At 45.0% G+C, this 18,179-nt stretch overlaps 1 protein-coding gene across 14 annotated transcripts in view; it reads right to left on the bottom strand.

The window, feature by feature from the left end:
• Nucleotides 1-3,665: 3,665 nt before the first annotated feature.
• The window catches only part of SP110 (SP110 nuclear body protein), a 44,656-nt gene continuing 30,142 nt past the window's right edge, over nucleotides 3,666-18,179 (bottom strand). For 4 of the 14 annotated variants that reach the window (XM_073807153.1, XM_073807155.1, XM_033859577.2 and 1 more), the window contains 10 exons: nucleotides 17,795-17,893; nucleotides 17,191-17,333; nucleotides 16,776-16,820; nucleotides 12,570-12,683; nucleotides 11,977-12,092; nucleotides 11,256-11,448; nucleotides 10,892-10,963; nucleotides 10,158-10,298; nucleotides 9,057-9,074; nucleotides 3,666-5,019 (listed from right to left, as the gene is read on the bottom strand). In XM_073807153.1, the coding sequence (XP_073663254.1) occupies nucleotides 4,564-5,019; nucleotides 9,057-9,074; nucleotides 10,158-10,298; nucleotides 10,892-10,963; nucleotides 11,256-11,448; nucleotides 11,977-12,092; nucleotides 12,570-12,683; nucleotides 16,776-16,820; nucleotides 17,191-17,333; nucleotides 17,795-17,893 (1,397 nt within the window). In that variant the 3' untranslated portion in view covers nucleotides 3,666-4,563. Of the gene's footprint in view, nucleotides 5,020-8,730; nucleotides 9,075-10,157; nucleotides 10,346-10,891; nucleotides 11,449-11,976; nucleotides 12,093-12,569; nucleotides 12,684-16,622; nucleotides 16,658-16,775; nucleotides 16,821-17,190; nucleotides 17,334-17,794; nucleotides 17,894-18,179 lie in introns of those variants that run through there. The other 10 variants (XM_073807156.1, XM_073807154.1, XM_073807157.1 and 7 more) reach the window with 10 other exon arrangements.

Here is an 18,179-nt window from a genome sequence, read left to right as displayed (position 1 = left end):
ATTAAAGTTAGACAAAATAACCACAAAACCAACCAAACCACAGAGGGCTGAGCCAGCTCTCGCTATGAAGTTGCAGGTTCCACCGCTACTGTGGCACCATGGATACGTGGGTTAGATTTGTTTCTTTGTCAAAAGATAAAGACCAGTCTTATCTTAGGAAAATGGATGCCAAACTCAATTGGGGCAGAAAAGGGTCACTTAGAAAACTTGCTGAAAACACTACTTCCTGGTGCTCAATCATAGACATTCTCCTCCAGGACCAGGGACCTCAGAATCTGCATCCTCAGGAGCTCCTTGGTGATTCTGAAGCGGTGGTCCATGGACCCTTTCAACGGGAAACAGATGGGCAGCCGTCTCAGGGGACCCCTCTTCAAACACCATCTGGTCAAATTCACTTTATTGGGACCAAAGACCGCTTTATCGGTGCAGGTTCCTCATCAGATCCCCACCTTTCAGCCTCCTGGAGAGCAGGTCTCATGGGACATTCTTAAAAACGAGAGCTTCTAGAATCCACGTCTGAGGATGCCACTGGCCGTCTTCAGGGTGGGCCTACCACCAGACCCCAACCCGTTTAAATGAAAAAGTAGACTGCACGGCCGTCTCTCCAGCCACGTTGCTTATCACACCTCCGTTGTTACATTTTGCTAGCTGTGAGGTTGGAAGCTTGTGATAAAGGACAGAAGGGCCTCCTGTCAGGAAACCTCCACTGAAATGTCAGAGGCCCAAGCGTGTGCCTAACCGTGACAGTCCAGCTGGCGTTCTTAGCTCACCTAATCTGAGGATGACCCGGCACACGTCCTTGGTTGGCTTTCCTGCTACTGGACGCTCAATGACAGAGCCTCTCAGAGCACCTCTGCCCCCTTAAAAGCCCTCACCACTTCTTCTAGTTCCTAGTTCCTGCGGGAGCTTTACTACCTAGTGCCTCTGGAGAGGGTTCAGACTGCCCTCTGGTGGTCGGGCAGCCTCGTACCATCGCCTGCAGAAGTCCAGAGAGCCTGCTGGGTTCTGAGAGGGAGTAGGAAAACCTCTCTGCGTTCTGCTCTGTCCGAGTTCTCCAAAGAGCTCAGAACCAGGGCTAGAGGGTCCAGGGAAAACTGCTCTGAGCAACTGGAAACTGACATGGCGTTGATATCAGGCACTGGCTACGCAAAAAATAAACAGGGTCACGGTGCAGATACAGAAATAGCCAGATCTGCCCTTTGGCTGCGTCCGGGAAAATTGAGGTTGCATTGGCACCTGTAGGTGCCGAGGGGGGGCCCGCCTGCTTCATGTGAGGACCAATCCTCTACCTGACTTTTTAAGAGGATGTGCTTCTCACACTGGAATACTCCTACCCTCAGGATGCGCCAGAGCATCTCTGGCATCTCTTACTTCCGGTAAGTACTAACATGTGCCCATGAACCTGAAGGCCCTTTCACTGGCCGCCAGAGCCCACCTGCTTGAGGGCAGAGAGACTGGGCTCCCCTGCCCCCCAGGGCACTTTCATGGGCCCATGAATCAGTCCAGAACCTATTCATAGGGCCAGCTGAGGCAGCCCCTCCATACGCACCTCGACAGCTGGGCACAGTTGAGCCCTGGATCTGAACAATGCAACCGCAGTGCCTGGCTGCTCTGCCTCTGCCCCAGGGCTGTGGAGCCCGGAGAAGCTCACTGTTGCCCTTGTGAAATAAGGATGTTTCTGCCTCATCCCACCCCCTAGATGCTACAGCATTTGGCGTGTCAAACAGTCACTCCGCATTAAACGGACACTGTCCCAGGGCGGCGGGACAGATGAGTTCTGGTATCAGCTGACATTCTGGACGTGCAGCCACTCCTTCTTGCTGATCCTCAAGCCCTGTGTCCAGGTCTGGGTCACTGTCCTCGCCACTGAGTTCTTGCTTGAGGCCCCGTGCTGTCTTCTGGAAAATTGGCCTCCGTGTGACATCCGGGTGATGGAGGAGAGAGTTCCTGTGGCGTCTCTGCTCAACCTCTCTGTACATAATCAGATGCCAGTGGCTGCTCGTGGGGCGAGGTGTCTCCAGTGCCAATGTGTCCTAGCTCTAGTTTTATCTAGCTAGGATGGCCGTTGGCACGTGGCCCGAGGAGTCCAGTCTGGGAGGGCCTCACTGAGTGGTACTCCCTTTTCTAGATGGCTCCTGAGATGCAACAGACCACTGAACCAGGGAAAAGTGTGTAAGACAATGGCTTCCTTGGATTTCATTATCTCAAGTGTCACTCCACAGTGGCAAAGTGAATAGTGTTTGTGCTTTTCTTTTTTTCTTTTTTTTAGAACAAGAGCAAGGGAGTTCGATTTTTATTTAATTAATTAATTAATTTATTATTAAAATTTTTGGCTGCGTTGGGTCTTCATTGCTGTGCCCGGGCTTTCTCTATTTGTGGAGAGCAGGGGCTACTCTTTATTGCAGTGTGCGGGCTACCCTTCATTGTGGTGTGCGGGCTTCTCACAGTGGTGGCTTCTTTTCTTGCAGACCACAGGCTCTAGGCTCTCAGGCTTCAGTAGTTGCAGCACGCGGGCGCAGTCGTTGAAGTACGCAGGCCCTAGAGCACACGGGCTTAAGTAGTTGTGGTGCACGGGCTGAGTTGCTCCACGGCATGTGGGATTTTCCTGGACCAGGGCTCGAACCCGTGCCCCCTGCATTGGCAGGCAGATTCTTAACCACTGCACCACCAGGGAAGCCCGCAATTAGCACTGTTAAAATGCTAAAAGACTGTTAGGTTTAAAATATTGACCATAGAATTGCAATTGTTTTAATTTAGTATATTTAAGTCTCATACTAATGGCCTAAGAGGAAGAGTGCTTTCTGAAATACCTTCTCCTTTTTAAAATGATAAATAGGGAGGACAGAGCATGGATAAAGATATTCTTGAAAGTAAGCCCAGAACAAATGGATCAGAAAGATTTAATGGAGCTGAAAACAGAACCAGATATGTATACTGAAAAGGCTCAGTGTGCCAGGCAATATCAGTGGTAAGAATATTACACTGAATCCTATTCTGTCAAAAATAACTAAACACATAATTACAAAGATAAAGGGGGAATTTCATATGCTTTCACACACTAGCAAAGAAACAGAATTCTGACTTAACTCAGACATTAGAGTTGTAGAACAAAATGCTCAAAGACAGTGGAACAAAGTCTAAATCAATTTTGAAGATGAGAAGTTGTGATAAAATATATATTGTAGTGCACTATGTTGTTAGTTAATGAAAACAACAGAAGACATTCTGAGATATGCAAAGAGTCAGAAAACACACCAACCATGTACGCTTCTTTTAAAATTACTTAAAGATATACTTCAGTCAACAGAAAGATGGATCAAAAAAGGAAGTATGGAGATATCATGGCAAGAAAAGACCAGCGGGGAAACTTAAATAGTAAGAACAGAAAACATTAATATTGTTCTCATGAAATGGATTATCATAACACAAATTTTTAATTTTTGCTTTTGAATTACGTTATATGATATTTGACATGATTATAATTTATATATAATATAAAAATAGCAAAACAATGACATATAAATAATTGAATAAAATTAAAATAATTAATATAGAGTAAAAGACAGAAAAATTAATAATGATAATGAACATCCATATTATCCATACAGTGGATAGACCGGAATTAGGGAGCTGGCGGGTATAAAAGTGACACACCTTGGCTTAAATATGTGACACATTAAAATATTTTATTTTTGGCTATGACATTTGAAGAATAAATTAAAAATACATTTGGAAAACTTGCAGGTAAATAGAAGAATTACTGTTACAATGCTTTCCAGAAAAGAAGATGAAAACAAAGAAAATGTAGACAAAAAATACAAACATATTCAAAAGAGAAAGAATAAAATGATAGAAATAAGACCAACTATAAACAATAAATGCAGTAGATGACTTTTAGAAAAATATAAAAGTGGAACTGATTCAAAAAGCAGTAGAGTGTTTTTCCTATGTTTTCCTCTAAGAGTTTTATAGTGTCTGGTCTTACATTTAGATCTTTAATCCATTTGGCTTTTATTTTTGTGTATGGTGTTAGGGATACATTTCATTCTTTTACATGCAGCTGTCCAGTTTTCCCAGCACCACTTATTGAAGAGGCTGTCTTTTCTCCATTGTATGTTCTTGCCTCCTTTGTCGTAAATTAGGTGACCATACGTGCGTGGGTTTATCTCTGGGCATTCTATCCTGTACCATTGATCTATATTTCTGTTTTTGTGCCAGTACCATACTGTCTTGATTACTGTAGCCTTGTGGTATAGTTTGGGGAAGTTGGGGAGCCTGATTCCTCCAACTCCATTTTTCTTTCTCAAGATTGCTTTGCCTATTTGGGGTCTTTTGTGTTTCCATACAAATTGTAAAATTTTTTGTTCTAATTCTGTGAAGAATGCCATTGGTAGTTTGATAGGGATTGCATTGTATCTGTAGATTGCTTTGGGTAGTATAGTCATTTTCACAATATTGATTCTTCCAATCCAAGAACATGGTATATTTCTCCATCTGTTTATGTCATCTTTGATTTCTTTCATCAGTGTTTTATAGTTTTCTGAGTATGAGTCTCTAGTCCCCTTAGGCAGGTTTATTCCTAGGTATTTTATTCTTTTTGTTGCGATGGTAAATGGATTGTTTCCTTAATTTCTGTTCTGAATTTTCGTTGCTGGTGTATAGGAATGCCAGAGATTTCTGTGCATTAATTTTGTATCCTGCAACCTTACCAAATTCATTGATTAGTTCTAGTAGTTTTCTGGTGGCATCTTTAGGATTTTCTATGTATTGTATTATGTCATCTGCAAAGAGTGATAGTTTTACTTCTTCGTTTCCAATTTGTATGCCTTTTATTTCTTTTTCTTCTCTGATTGCCATGGCTAGGACTTCCAAAACTATGTTGAATAAGAGTGGCGAGAGTGGGCAACCTTGTCTTGTTCCTGATCTTAGTGGAAATGCTTTCAGTTTTTCACCATTGAGTATGATGCTTGCTAACACTCTTTGACATAAACCACAGCAAGATCTTTTTTGACCCACCTCCTAGAGTGACAGAAATAAAAACAAAAATAAACAAATGGGACTTAATTAAACTTAAAGGTTTTTGCACAGCAAAGGAAACCATAAATAAGACAAAAAGACAACTCTCAGAATGGGAGAAAATACTTGCAAATGAAACAACAGACAAAGGATTAATCTCCAAAGTATACTAACAGTTCATGGAGCTCAATATCAAAAAAACAAACAATCTAATTAAAAAATGGGCAGAAGACCTAAATAGACATTTCACCAAGGAACACATACAGATGGCCAAGAGGCACATGAAAAGATGCTCAACATCACTAATTATTAGAGAAATGCAAATCAAAACTGCAATGAGGTATCACCTCATACTGGTCAGAATGGCCATAATCAAAAAATCTACAAACAATAAATGCTGGAGAGGGTGTGGTGAAAAGGGGACCCTCCTGCGCTGTTGGTGGGAATGTAAATTGATACAACCACTATGGAAAACAGTATGGAGATTCCTTAAAAAACTGAAAATAGAACTACCATATGACCCAGCAATCCCACTGCTGGACATATACCCTGAGAAAACCGTAATTCAAAAAGAAAGATGTACCACAATGTTCATTGCAGCAGTATTTACAATAGCCAGGACATGGAACCAACCTAAATGTCCATCGACAGATGAATGGATAAAGAAGATGTGGTACATATATATAATGGAATATTACTCAGCCATAAAGGAAATGTAATTGAGTTATTTGTAGTGAGGTGGATGGACCTAGAGTCTGTCATACAGAGTGAAGTATGTCAGAAAGAGAAAAACAAATACCATATGCTAACACATATATATGGAATCTAAAAAAAAAAAATGGTACTGATGAACCTAGTTGCAGGGCAGGAATAAAGATGTAGACATAGAGAATGGACTTGAGGGCATGAGGTGGGAGGGGGAAGCTGGGGCAAAGTGAGAGAAGCATCAACATATATACACTACCAAATGTAAAATAGATAGCTAGTGGGAAGCAGCAGCATAGCACAGGGAGATCAGCTTGGTGCTTTGCAATGACCTAGACGGGTGGGATAGGGAGGGTGGGCAGGAGACGCAAGAGGGAGGGGATGTGGGGACATATGTATGCATATGGCTGATTCACTTTGGTGTACAACAGAAACTAACACAGTATTGTGAAGCAATTATACTCCAATAAAGGTCTATTTTTTAAAAAAGAGCAGTAGAATATCTGAATAGTCTAATCACCATGGGAAGACAGAGAATGTGGTCAATATTATCTCCCCAAAGTACTCTAGTCTATATCATTTTAAGAGTTGGTTAATTTAAAATGCTGTAAACTATTTCAGAACATATAAAAAGGTATAAAGTTTCATGAGTTATTTTACCAAGCTAGGCTAACTCTAAATCTGACTATGGCAATATATGAAAACTTACAGAACTATTTCATTTATAAATACAAATGCAAAATCCTGAAAAAATACTCTCTGCAATAGTATATTGAATATATAACAGAAACAAAAATAAATTCCACTCAAATTTAGAATTCAGCTTAGTTTTGTTTTCATAGTGGTATGCGTATAGAAATTCTGAAACTATTATTGTTGTAGTTTAGATTTGGGCAAATGAGTAAACATACTACTGGAGAAGAGAGACACAGATATTGCCTGGAGGAAAATATGGAAGAAGCCTGTGGTGTTGGATGGGAATTAGAAAGATATAATATTTATAACTCACGGGATTATCAAGGAATGTTCTCTGTCCTGGGATTGGGGGACCTGGCAACATGCACCTCACTTGACTTCTGAATTGCTGTGGACCAGTGACTGCTATGTGCTACCCATTTCCCACTGTTTGAATGCAAGTGTCTGCAGTGGTTATTCTATATCATCATTATATTTGGAAAGTGGGGGAGACTAACTTGTCCGTCAATTCACAGGTCTTTGGTTCCAGAGGAGGTGCACCTGAGGGGACACATCCAATGAACCACATCTAAGGAAACTTATCTCATCTGAACCTGATTTAGATGCTGAGGTCCTGGACTTTGATCCAGTGCTGCAATGAGTGAGACTTCTTGGGGTGGGAGGTGGGCAGTGAGTGTCCTTTGCATGTGGGAAGGATGTGAATGGCTGTGGTCAGAGGGTGGGCTATGGTAGGGTGTTTCTGAAGACGGTGGCAACATTTCTTCCCAAGCAACATTCCCTTTGTAATGTGACTTTGACATTCATCTCATCAAGAGGTACAGCCTATGTCCCCTCCTTTCGAATTTGGCCCAGTGATCCGCTTAGACCGATGGGATGTGGCAGAGGTGATACTGTGCAAGCATGAAAGGGCTTAATCAATAAGATGTGGAGCAAAGATAAGGCATCCACATGGAGGACTGCCTGAATTGCTGACCCACAGAATAGTGAGCCATAAAATGATTGTTCCTTGAAGCCACTAAACTTTGGGGTCATTTGTTACACAGAAATAGGTAGCTAATACACTATATCAAAGAGTGCTGGGGTCATTTCAAAACAACTCAGGAACCAACTTGAAGAGATTCTCACTCCCTGAAGATAAGCAATTTGAGCAGCAATAAAGACGTTAACTGCAATGGTCTAGAGCATATTAAATATATTTAAATCCAAGAGCTCAAGATACGTTAAAGGAAAAAACCTCCTTGCCTATCTTTAGAGGCTATTAGGAAAACAGTTCATTAATCTGAACACTTTAAATAAAGATCCATCATTTATCTCGCATTTCCTATACAAACTGTATTTCAAGCTAACCAAATATTATCGAAGGGAAGCTCTTTGCAGAAGAATTCTGACTAATAAATATAGAATGAATAACAGAATCTAAATATCATCATTTTGGGGACTTCCCTGGTGGTGCAGTGGTTGAGAATCCACCTGCCAATGCAGGGGACATGGGTTCGATCCCTGGTCCAGGAAGATCCCACATGCCGCGGGACAACTAAGTCCGTGTGCCACAACTACTGAGCCTGCGACCTAGAGCCTGCGAGCCACAGCTACTGAGCCCATGAGCCACAACTACCGAAACCCACGCACTCTAGTGGCTGCGTGCCGCAACTACTGAGCCCGCACACCTAGATCCCATGCTCTGCAACAAGAGAAGCCACCGCAATGAGAAGCCCGCACACCGCAACGAAGAGTAACCCCCGCTTGCAGCAACTAGAGAAAACCCGCGCACGGCAACAAAGACCCAACGCGGCCAAAAAAAAATAATCATTTTGCAAACCCTAGTGAAATGTGTTTAGGCAATGAGCATCAGTGGCTACTAAAATCATTAGGGGAAAGGGTGATGTATAACAGATGGGTCAGGCTGGTAACACCTGAACCTGCTGGACGATCTTAACATTACAAATGAATACACAGCTCCCCTTGCGAAGTCTCTTTACTAAAAAGCCAAATCGAAGTACCCCTCCATCCCCCGCCCACCCAAACCTGAATCTAAGCAAGACTCTAGATCTAACTTCTACTTTACAGAAAACGCCAGGGAGAAAAAAACATGCCACTAAGGGGATGTAGAAAAATCCAGAATATGAAAAATGTTATTGGACAAAGACCCCAGGTTATCCAAAGAGTAGACAGCAAGGAAAAAAGGCAGTGGGGAATTTACAGATGAAAAGAGCCTTAAGAGATAGATTAGCCAAATTCAGTGTGTGGAAGCTGTTTGGATCCCAATTCAAACAACAGTTGTAAAAAGATTTATGAGACAATGGGGAGACTATGAACTGTGATGGGGTATTTAATAGTATTAAGCCAATATTTAATTTTTTTGAGGTGTGAAATATAAAAAGAAACAATAAAAGGCGGTGGAGGGTGTGACAGTGCTCTGAAGGGTCTGGATTTGAGTCAAGAGGCAGCCAATAGCATTCCAGACTCGTTGGCAATCTAAGGAGGGCCAGGGCCACATCATCTGGATCCTGAAGTTGGGATGCCTTAGTTCGTCCAGAACAGGATCAAGGAGGAACCTGGAAGCTGTTCTCACTGGCTTCATGAAAAACAAGCACTTCTTTGAGGTCCTTTTCAAATTCTGCCTCTAAATCCAGTCCTACCTGAGCAAAGTCGGTGGCCTGAAAGAGAAAAAAAGCAAACACACAGAGGTCTAAGGACGAAGGATTAGGGCCAGCAAATCACTCGTGCTTTTTTGGAGCCCTGTCCTCCCTTTCCCGAACGCTGTGTTTCCCCCGCCGTCAGGCAGAATAGGTGGGAAGACGCTGCCTGCCGCTTAAATGTTCAAATGCATGAGACCCTGCCTGGTTGTTAACTTAGACCTGACAGGCGATCTTGACCGATGAGCTGATTTTGACCCCTGCAAAGCCTGAGTTTGGTGCAAAACAGAGAAAGATAAAGCTTTTCTTGAAAGCCCACTCTTTGAAGAAAGGTTGACCCTTCTGTCCTCCAAGGCTAAGACTGTGCCAGGCATCAAGGGGCTCCCTGGGTTGACTCTTTCCCCTCCAGCCCCGTGGATGGACACCAGCTTACAGTGAACATGCCAACTTGTGGCACACAGGAGAGGAAGGAGGCTGGGTGGAGATGAGAATCTACCCTAGATGTGTCCTGAGAAACACCTGTATAAGTGAGAGTAAAAATCAGGGAAAACTCAATAAACTAAAGCTAAGAATGCCTTGGATCGCAAGGTAGCTCAACTCGTTGACTCTCCCTACTAACGAAGGATGGAGGCAACACCAGCTGGAGGCAAATCCGGATGTTCGAGTCCACTGGGAAGTTCAAGAGTAAAAATCCAAGCATGAGCATCCTGAATGTTTAATTTATTTCATTTAAGTTAATTAATTCATTTATTTCTGTGTTTCTGAGGCAGGAAGGACCATGGAAGCATGAACTGCCTTCCCCCTAGTTTGAACAGGGAGGCAGGATGAAATTGACTCCTCGGTGGGAGGAGCGTATCTTTCTGAAACTGAGGATGGATTTTTTTCCAGGCACCGTTTACAAGGATCCTTCCCTGTCCTGCTTGCTGTTCTTCCGGACATCCTCCTCTCCACCCCTGGGGTTAGGAGGCAGTTTCCTTCTACAATCCTTGTCTTTTTGAGCTCTCCCCGGGACAAGACTGGGTAAGCTTCTTGCAAGGCTCTGCTGCGCCAGAAATGCGGGGAAAGTAGAAAGCATGCGAAACGGAGGCAGGAAATGCCCTTTACCTTGTAAAATGTTTTATGGTTGCGAAATATCAGGCGTATGTCCCGTAGAAACCAGGCCACTGTGTACACTTTCTCAGCCAGCCTTTCCTTAACCAGGTCCAACCACATGGCTTCCCTAAAGGGCTCACCATAATCTCGAATCTAGCGGCAAAGCCATCGAAGAGGTGATGTTAGCATAGCCGTCATCGCTGAAATGGATCCAACACAAGCCTTTATTTCCAGGGTAATACTGATAATAACGTCCGACATCTATGTGCCAGGCATTGTTCTAAGCTTTGCCACTATATTAACATAGGATCTCCACAACAACCCTAAGAGATTGGTACTATAATGACCCCTGTTGTATTGATGAGAAACCAAGGGATGGAGAAGTTAAGTGACCTACCTAAGATTTCACAGCTAAAAACTGGCAGAGCTACACTGAACCCACAGTTCAAGTCTCCTGAGTCTGTACCCTCACCGCTATGCTCTCTCTAAGAAAGACATTCCCACAGAAGAGAAGGAGAAACTGAGATACGGGGCAGGAGAAGCAACTCGTCTGTGTCCCAGAGCTGGGATGCGATGGGATGGAGTTTGAACCCCATTCAACTCTGGCAGTGCCACTCCAGAGTCTGCAGCGAAACCTTCTGTTCTCTGCAAACAGAGGTACCTGCAGGACGCATGCTCCACATTTCCAGAATGAGTTTAACGTCAGAGAGATGCCCAGAGGATGAGAAACATCTAAGAGGACTTACATTACATGGGGCCTCCGTGAAGAAAGAGCTTTGTGGATGACAGTAGGCTTTCAAGAGGAGAAACTCACATTTCTGTAAAGTGCGAAGAGGGATTTAAAGGGAAATGTTATTTGGAGAAAGTGAAGCCAAGCTTTTGCCCAGGTACCACAAACAGGGGCAGCCAAGCACAGCGGACTTCCGACCCCGTTTACCAATATGCACCATGATGGGGGCGGGGGGTTGAATTCTGTTTGTCCTCCATGTTTGGGCACTGAAGCTCCATCTTCTGAAGTGAGACACTGAAGGCTTCCTTTGGGTGCCCTTTCCTGGACCCTTTGCCTCTTTGAGGGGAAAGGGGTAGGCTTGGGGTTCCCATCCGACTCACCAACTGCTCCTCGGGCTGCATCTGCCTTGCCAGGACCCCAGATTCCCCGAGACACTGCTGGCTTCCAGAAGACTCCTTCATCCTGCAGAAGGTGCAACTCCACGTGCTCCTGAGGGGCCGGACATAAGTGAGCGAGGGCAAGGTCCCTGGAAACAGGCACCGTTTTCCTTTCGGGAATGGCTGATGGGCGCGGCTGGGGATGAAGGGGACACCTCCTAAGGGGGGGTCTCCCATCAAGGCAGCGACAAAGGGGTCAGTGTGGTGTCAGGTTAAGTGGTGGGCTCTCCTTCCCCCCTCAGAGCTGCTGGGAGAACAGGGAGCCCTGCCCACCAGCCCCAAGTATTGGAAACTGGGTCTTAAGCCCTTGGGGGACCCAGGCTCCCAGCCTGTCGAGACCCTGGGGAAATGGGAGAAGCAGGCCATGTTTCCTGCCTTTTCTGAATACTCACGGAACACAGACAACTGGTGTTTTTCGTCCCTTACCCTCCTTGGACAGGAGTCTGGGTTACGAAACTAGGAAAGGCCATCTCCCGGAGGCAGTGGCAGTCAGGGTGGCTCAGCCACGGACTCAGACACTGATACCAGAGGGAACACAGGCTGCGGCCCCGCTGGGCTGCGCTGGGCCACCGGAGCCCAGGATGCTCTTCCACGTGGAGAGGAGCGACCAGAGGCGGAGCCTGGGCGAAGTGTACGCGCACGAGGCGGACTGCGTCTCACTAACCTCTCGGCCTCCGCAGGTGGGATGTGACAGTCCTCATGAAAGGCCCTTGGACAAGTGTCACAGCAGAGCAGCGGCCCCCCTCTACAGCATACCTCACATTCCCTGGAGTTTTCCTGCTAGAAAGGGAGATAATGCGTGCACCGCTGGGGTCAGAAGGAACCGTGGACACTGACACTGCGGGAATCTGGAACACGGCGTTCGGGTCCCACTAGACGCTTCGGCCTGACCCAGCGGGGCACGCACTGGGAACGCCCGCAGACCAAGGACCAGCCCGGCCTTGCAATCGCGGAAGAGCAGGTGGCAAGAACTGCCGCATTGCCGCATGAACCACAGATTGTCAGAGCTGGAAGGGGTTGGAAGGTCGTTTAAGTCCTTACTGCACCAAGTGTGGTCTAAGGACCAGCGGCATCAGCGTTATTTGGGAGCTGGTTAGAATCGCAGACCTACTGAATCGAAATTTGCCTTTAACAGGATCCCGGGGAGGGTTTGTAAGTACACGAAATTGGAGAAAACACAGCTTTGGGCAACTGTCTCATCTGACAAGCCTTGGAAAGGAGGAATGCTTTTTCTCTGCAGTCAAAGTAAATTAGTACCTGAGTCAGGTTGGCCCCAAGGCTGCCCGTGCCTGGGTCAGAGCTGTCCTCATCCGCTGTGCGCCGTGCCAGGCAAACGTGTTGGCAGCTCAGAGGACAGTCTCTGACGTTATGCTGACACACGGAAAGAAAGATATACAAAGACAGAGAGTTTCTGTGTAAATGTGTTGTTTGGGGGGCCTGAGGAACCATAGGGGTCTTTCTCATGGCCTTAAAATGTAGTAAATTCTACAAGTGATTTATGTGAGGAACACGGTCTTTACGGCTGGATATTCACAGGCAGGAACCCCGGTTCCGCTCCCAGCCCCACAAGACAGACAGTGCTGGGCTCCACGCGCCCAAGGGAACATTTTCTCTGCACTAAAGCTGGGAGTCAGGAAGAGGGGTCCTTCTGCCTTTGCCCGACTGTGATACTGTCCCCACCAGAAGGATGGAAGGTGGTCAGGAAGTAGACCATCAAGAGCTGGAGCAAAGCCTCAAAGGGCCTGGGAATCAGTTACACCCAAGGAGAGAAACCCTGCCACTTCCCTCAACCGTCCATAATACAAATAATGAGGACCTGGGCAAGGGCATAAGGGATGGACATGTTTTGTCCATTCGCAAAACTAGTCACTCAGCCAGAGTGAAAAATCTTCTTGATCTGGGACTCTGTTCACCTCTCTTAACTGGGGGGGCTTCCTGCTCACCCTCTCCACTTACTAGGCCCCAGGGCCTCATAAGGAGGACTCCCTGATCCTGAATGTCAGGGAATCTTTCTGGCCTTCCCGTCCTGAACTTGTCAGTCTGCCTTTCTCTGTTCTTGGGGTTGACACTCTACGGCCATTCTTGCCTCTGACTGGACACGTGGCCTGCCCTGGTCCAGAGTACAGATGCCAGTTCCCAGATAGCCCAGACCGGCCCAATCCTCCTGGCTGAGACCCCGGTTGGGTCCAGAGCCTTGAGCACCATTGCTCAAGGAGTGAAAGTTTCCAGCACACATGATATGATAAAGAAATGGTAGAGAAAGGACATACAACCCCACAATCACATTCTGTAATAAAGAGTTTGACTCCGGTTTTCCTGTTTGACTGTTGATGGCTTCAAGCCCAACTTCCCCTCTTGGCACATCTGGGCAAGGTGATGGGAAAGCACACGCCCTCCCTCCCTCGACCACAGTGAGAAGTTCAAGCCAGACACACCCGCCCCAGCAAGGGAGTCCTCACCTTGCCCCACCGGAATAAAACATCGGGCTTCACCCTCTCTTAGCTCAAGCCATTTTCAGATCAGCTTGGGTGGCCTACCTTGCCTCTTCCCAGAAAGACTCTGTATGTGGGTAATAAATCTTTCATTCTCTCTTAGTACATGTGTTGCATCATTGGTTTCACTATCTGAACCCACTTGGGTTAGCAAGCAGGAGTCTGGGTGACCACGCCCCCTGCCCAGTGGCCTTTCTTCTTTTGCTGTGGATTGCTAACTGGCTCTGCTCCCTCCTGGCTTACGCTTTGAGCTGTGTGGCTGGCTGCTGGGCCACGGCACTGAGGTTGCGGGCATCCACCATGAGGCACCATTCCCTCTTTCCAAGTTTAAGAACAGGCCAAATTGGGCAGTTAAATGGAGAAAAAGTAGAGATCATCACTCTTGCTCTAAATATATAGATCTTGTATTATAAGTTTCTATCCTCGAAGGCCTTGTTTTAATTTATACTGAGTTCTATTAACAATTTTAACAGAGAGGAAGGTCCATTTTATAAAGCTGATTGTGTCAAAGATTTAATTTTATTTTACTTTATTATTTGTTGGATCACAGCATCAATGCCCACTATAGGATATTTTAGGGCAATGAATGTTATGACCTCGGGGCATTTAGGTAAGGCAACAGTTTTGATGGTTAAGGTAAGGTATACCAGTTTGTCCTCTGTTACATGTTTGGTAAATACCCTAAGAGGATAGCGGGTACCTTGTTTAAATTTAGTGGCATACCGTTACTCACAAAGGAGTCCCACCCATTAAAGTCCCTATACCCAATATTATTGCAATTACTGATGCCATCCACTTAGCGAGTGGTAAATGCTTTACTGTCACAGATTTGGCTAATATGTTCTGTTCAGTGCTTATTTCAATAGCATCTCAGCTGCAGCTGGCCTCCACCTTTGCAGGGATACAACACGCCTTTACCTGGCTACCATGGGGTACCTCTACAGTTTTGCCATCACACACAGTCTCTGCAGGCAAAATTGTGACTGCATCCGACTTCCCCCGGGAGCACAGGTACGACACCACACTGATGACATCCTTCTCCTCTGACATACTCATTCAGAATATACAACTACTCAGAAAGGAACTCAGGGAAAGGGAAGGGTCATCACCCCACACGCAGTACAAGGCCCTACCAGCTCAGCAAATCTCTGGGCTTTGTTTGGTCAGCTCAGGGCTGCTCTATTCCTGACACTGTCAAGAAACGATAACTGACCCTCTGAATACTCAATCCCACAACAACTGCCCAACATTTTTACCCCTTTTGAGCTCTGAGGGTAACATAGTCCTCATTCACAGGTTTTACTTGTACCCATTTAAGCTGTTATTTGCACCTCAGCCCACTTTGAATGGGGACTCCTCAACAAAAGGCTCTAGAATTTGTCCAAAAAAACCCCCCAAAAAACAAAAGCAAAAACTATCAGTCCCCCACTACGTGCCATTAGGGTAGCAACTTTTGGCTTCATACTCGGCCCTTCTGGAAGTAGAGGCTCTCACAGGCCCTGAGCTGCCCATTTTGCCTTGGGTCCAGGGAGCAGCGCCTGCAGGGCAGCCACAAAACACGTGCTTATAGTATTAGCATCAGATCTCTTGCTGGTACACATAAACAGAGCTAGACACCAGTGGAGACTGGGTATACTGCAGAGTGACAGTGACATGCTGAAAAATGTTGCTGGGGGAAAGGCCTGCACTGGTCCATTCATGATCAGAACTAAACTTTGTTTTCTTTATCTCAACGTGGCTCCTGATGGAGGGACTGAATGGTCAGGTCAAGTGTGATCCTGGCTGTCATTTGCTGACTGGTAGCATTATGAGTAAGAAGGAACTACAATATTGGGGCCATTAAGGATCTGGATTTTAAATATCTTTATTTTGTTTCTGGTTACAAAAGTAATTAATGATCATTATAAAAATTCCACCTGTACAGAAATATATCATATGGAAGTCAAATGTACCCTGTAATCCCATTCCAGAATAACTGATTCTTTCAGATATTTTTTTAGTCATAGCCTTACATATTCACGTAAGCAATGTCTTTCCATACACGTTCTTTCCAGTTTAAGCTTCCTGAAGCTTTCTTGACCCTAAAACCCTTGGGTGGTTTTCCACTGACTGAAGGATGGGTCTATACCTGCAAACCATCCATTTTTAAAAAGTATTATTCTGTTGATGTATCAGTTCATTTTACAACACTGATGGACATCCGTATTCTTCCCTATTTTTTGCCATTACCAGGAGCCTCCCTAAACATACCAAGATATTTCAAATCAGCATGGAAAAGATGGTTTGTACAATAAACAGCTTTGGGGGATCATTGCCTTATAAACTTTGAATGAATCCAGCCAAGTGTCAGGCTAACCTCCAGGGCAAGATGGGAGAGGCACCACTGCCTCTGCTGGAGGTTCATATCTAACGGGACTGGAAGTTGTATTTACGGAAGTAAAGACAGGTGGGGAGGGGCAGCAGGTAGAGCCAATGGATGACTGCCATTTTCACCTGGAGGCAGGCTGTGCAGAGACAAAGCTCAGTTCAAACACATTATTCCATTCTGGTGCTACCAGTAATGAGCATGTTGAACTGAGGAATACTTGGAGTTCAATCAGCGATGATCTTCTTATTCTTTCTTATACTGTTCTTGTCTATTTCAATACCGTATCTACTTTTCAAACTAGGGCACTCTATTTCTGACGTCTTTTGTTGGTAATCATCCAAATATACAGATCTTTTCCTAAAACACACACTTTTGTCCTAATCTTTAAAGAGTTATTTGCTTCCCCTTCTTAAAATTAACTTTGAAAATAATGGTGGCATGTACATGTACCAGTGTGCTGAAGCAGTTGTCATGAAGATGCAGTGCTGAAACGGGAAGGTGACTTGAGGCTGGGAAAGTCGAGAACTCGCAGGCAAGCCTTGGGACACAGAAAGTCGGCAACATGACGACTGAGAATGTGGTAGAAGTTCACTTGCTATTTACCTCTCTCTTGAGACTTTTTCTCGGAGGACAGAGCAGAAGTCCTTTCTGAAAGAGAGGGTGGGTCAATGAATGGGGTTGTTCTCGAGGTTCTTCTTTGGTAAATATCCAAGTTTCCACTTCCTAATGAAACAAGACAGGTGTCTCTGTCTCCATCTAGTTTCCTTCCAGCCCACCCCCTCTGATATCACCAGGCTAAGCTTCTTGAATCCCTCCTTGCATTTAAAGTTCCCCACCATTAGCACCAATCTATGTTCCTAAATTTCTCACCCACAATGTTTTTCTATGATCGTTTAGCTTTTTCTCAGTCATGCTGTGGAAGCCTAATGGGAATTTCTTCACCCTTCTGATATTGAAATTCCACTCATCCTTCAAGGAATTAAACTCATCACCTATGTGTCCCTTGTTATTCCAATACCTCCAGCAGCTGTTCTAGGGTCTTTCCTCTACAAAGCACACTCCGCTTCCAGTTCTTTGATTGTTTCCGTTTTCCTTCAATTTCAAATTCTCTTGGTGTGAACCAAAGTCCCTTCTTGTTCTGAATACACTTCTCTGAGGAGCCTGTAAGGTAAAGACAGCCCATTCCTGGATCCACTTCCGTCCTCTTTGAATTCACCCTAAACCTCCAACCCCCTACTTGTGATGCTCTACCTTTCTGGGTCCAGAGACTCCCTGTGAGGTGGAAGCAGTAGCAGGGGAGTCTGATTCCTCCTCTCTCAGATTGAAGGAAGCCCTAAAACCTGCCCTACTGGTGAAGGATTGGGACAGAATTTGCCTTTTATGTGGCTAGGACATGTGTCACAGGGTCCATGGATGACTTCCATGTGGGAGGGGAGTGGCCTGGTCGTCAGATGTACCATGACATTGAAAAGGTTGAAAATTCCTTCTTAAAAAGCATTGCTTTTTCTGCAGCCTAGCCTGCAGGGTCCATGTCCTGAACAATGACACACGTGGATATTTCCTTCCCTTCTAGTGATTCCTTCATCTAGGGTTTCCAAAGAGCAGAAGATCAAGGAACTCACCTTGTTTCATTTTCTCCTTATATAAAATCCCCTTTGCCTTACCACAGGTCACAGGAAGTTTAGGAGAGTGAAAATCCAGAGTTTCATCTTCAGGTTTTTCTGAAAGTAGAAAAGAACAGATTAGCGTTCCTCAGTCTTCATTCTGTCTCCCTCATGAATTTTTCATGAATTCTAATAATAATAGTAATGATATATTACTATTATTACTAATAATAGTAATAATAATAACATGAGTGGCAGTAGGGAGCGTCCTCTGGTTAATTCACAGGAAGTCTTCCATTTTGAGTAGCAGATGAGATATGTGAACAGAGGGGTCTCTAATAAACAAAACTACCCCTGCCAACACTACATCAAATAAAATAATTTAATAAAACATACTGTGCTT

The sequence above is a fragment of the Tursiops truncatus genome, chromosome 7 (genome assembly GCF_011762595.2).
Source record: "Tursiops truncatus isolate mTurTru1 chromosome 7, mTurTru1.mat.Y, whole genome shotgun sequence".
In the NCBI taxonomy this organism is placed as follows: domain Eukaryota; kingdom Metazoa; phylum Chordata; class Mammalia; order Artiodactyla; family Delphinidae; genus Tursiops; species Tursiops truncatus.
The sequence above is the reverse complement of the archived record's forward strand: the minus strand, read 5'-3'. Positions and strand labels throughout refer to the sequence as shown.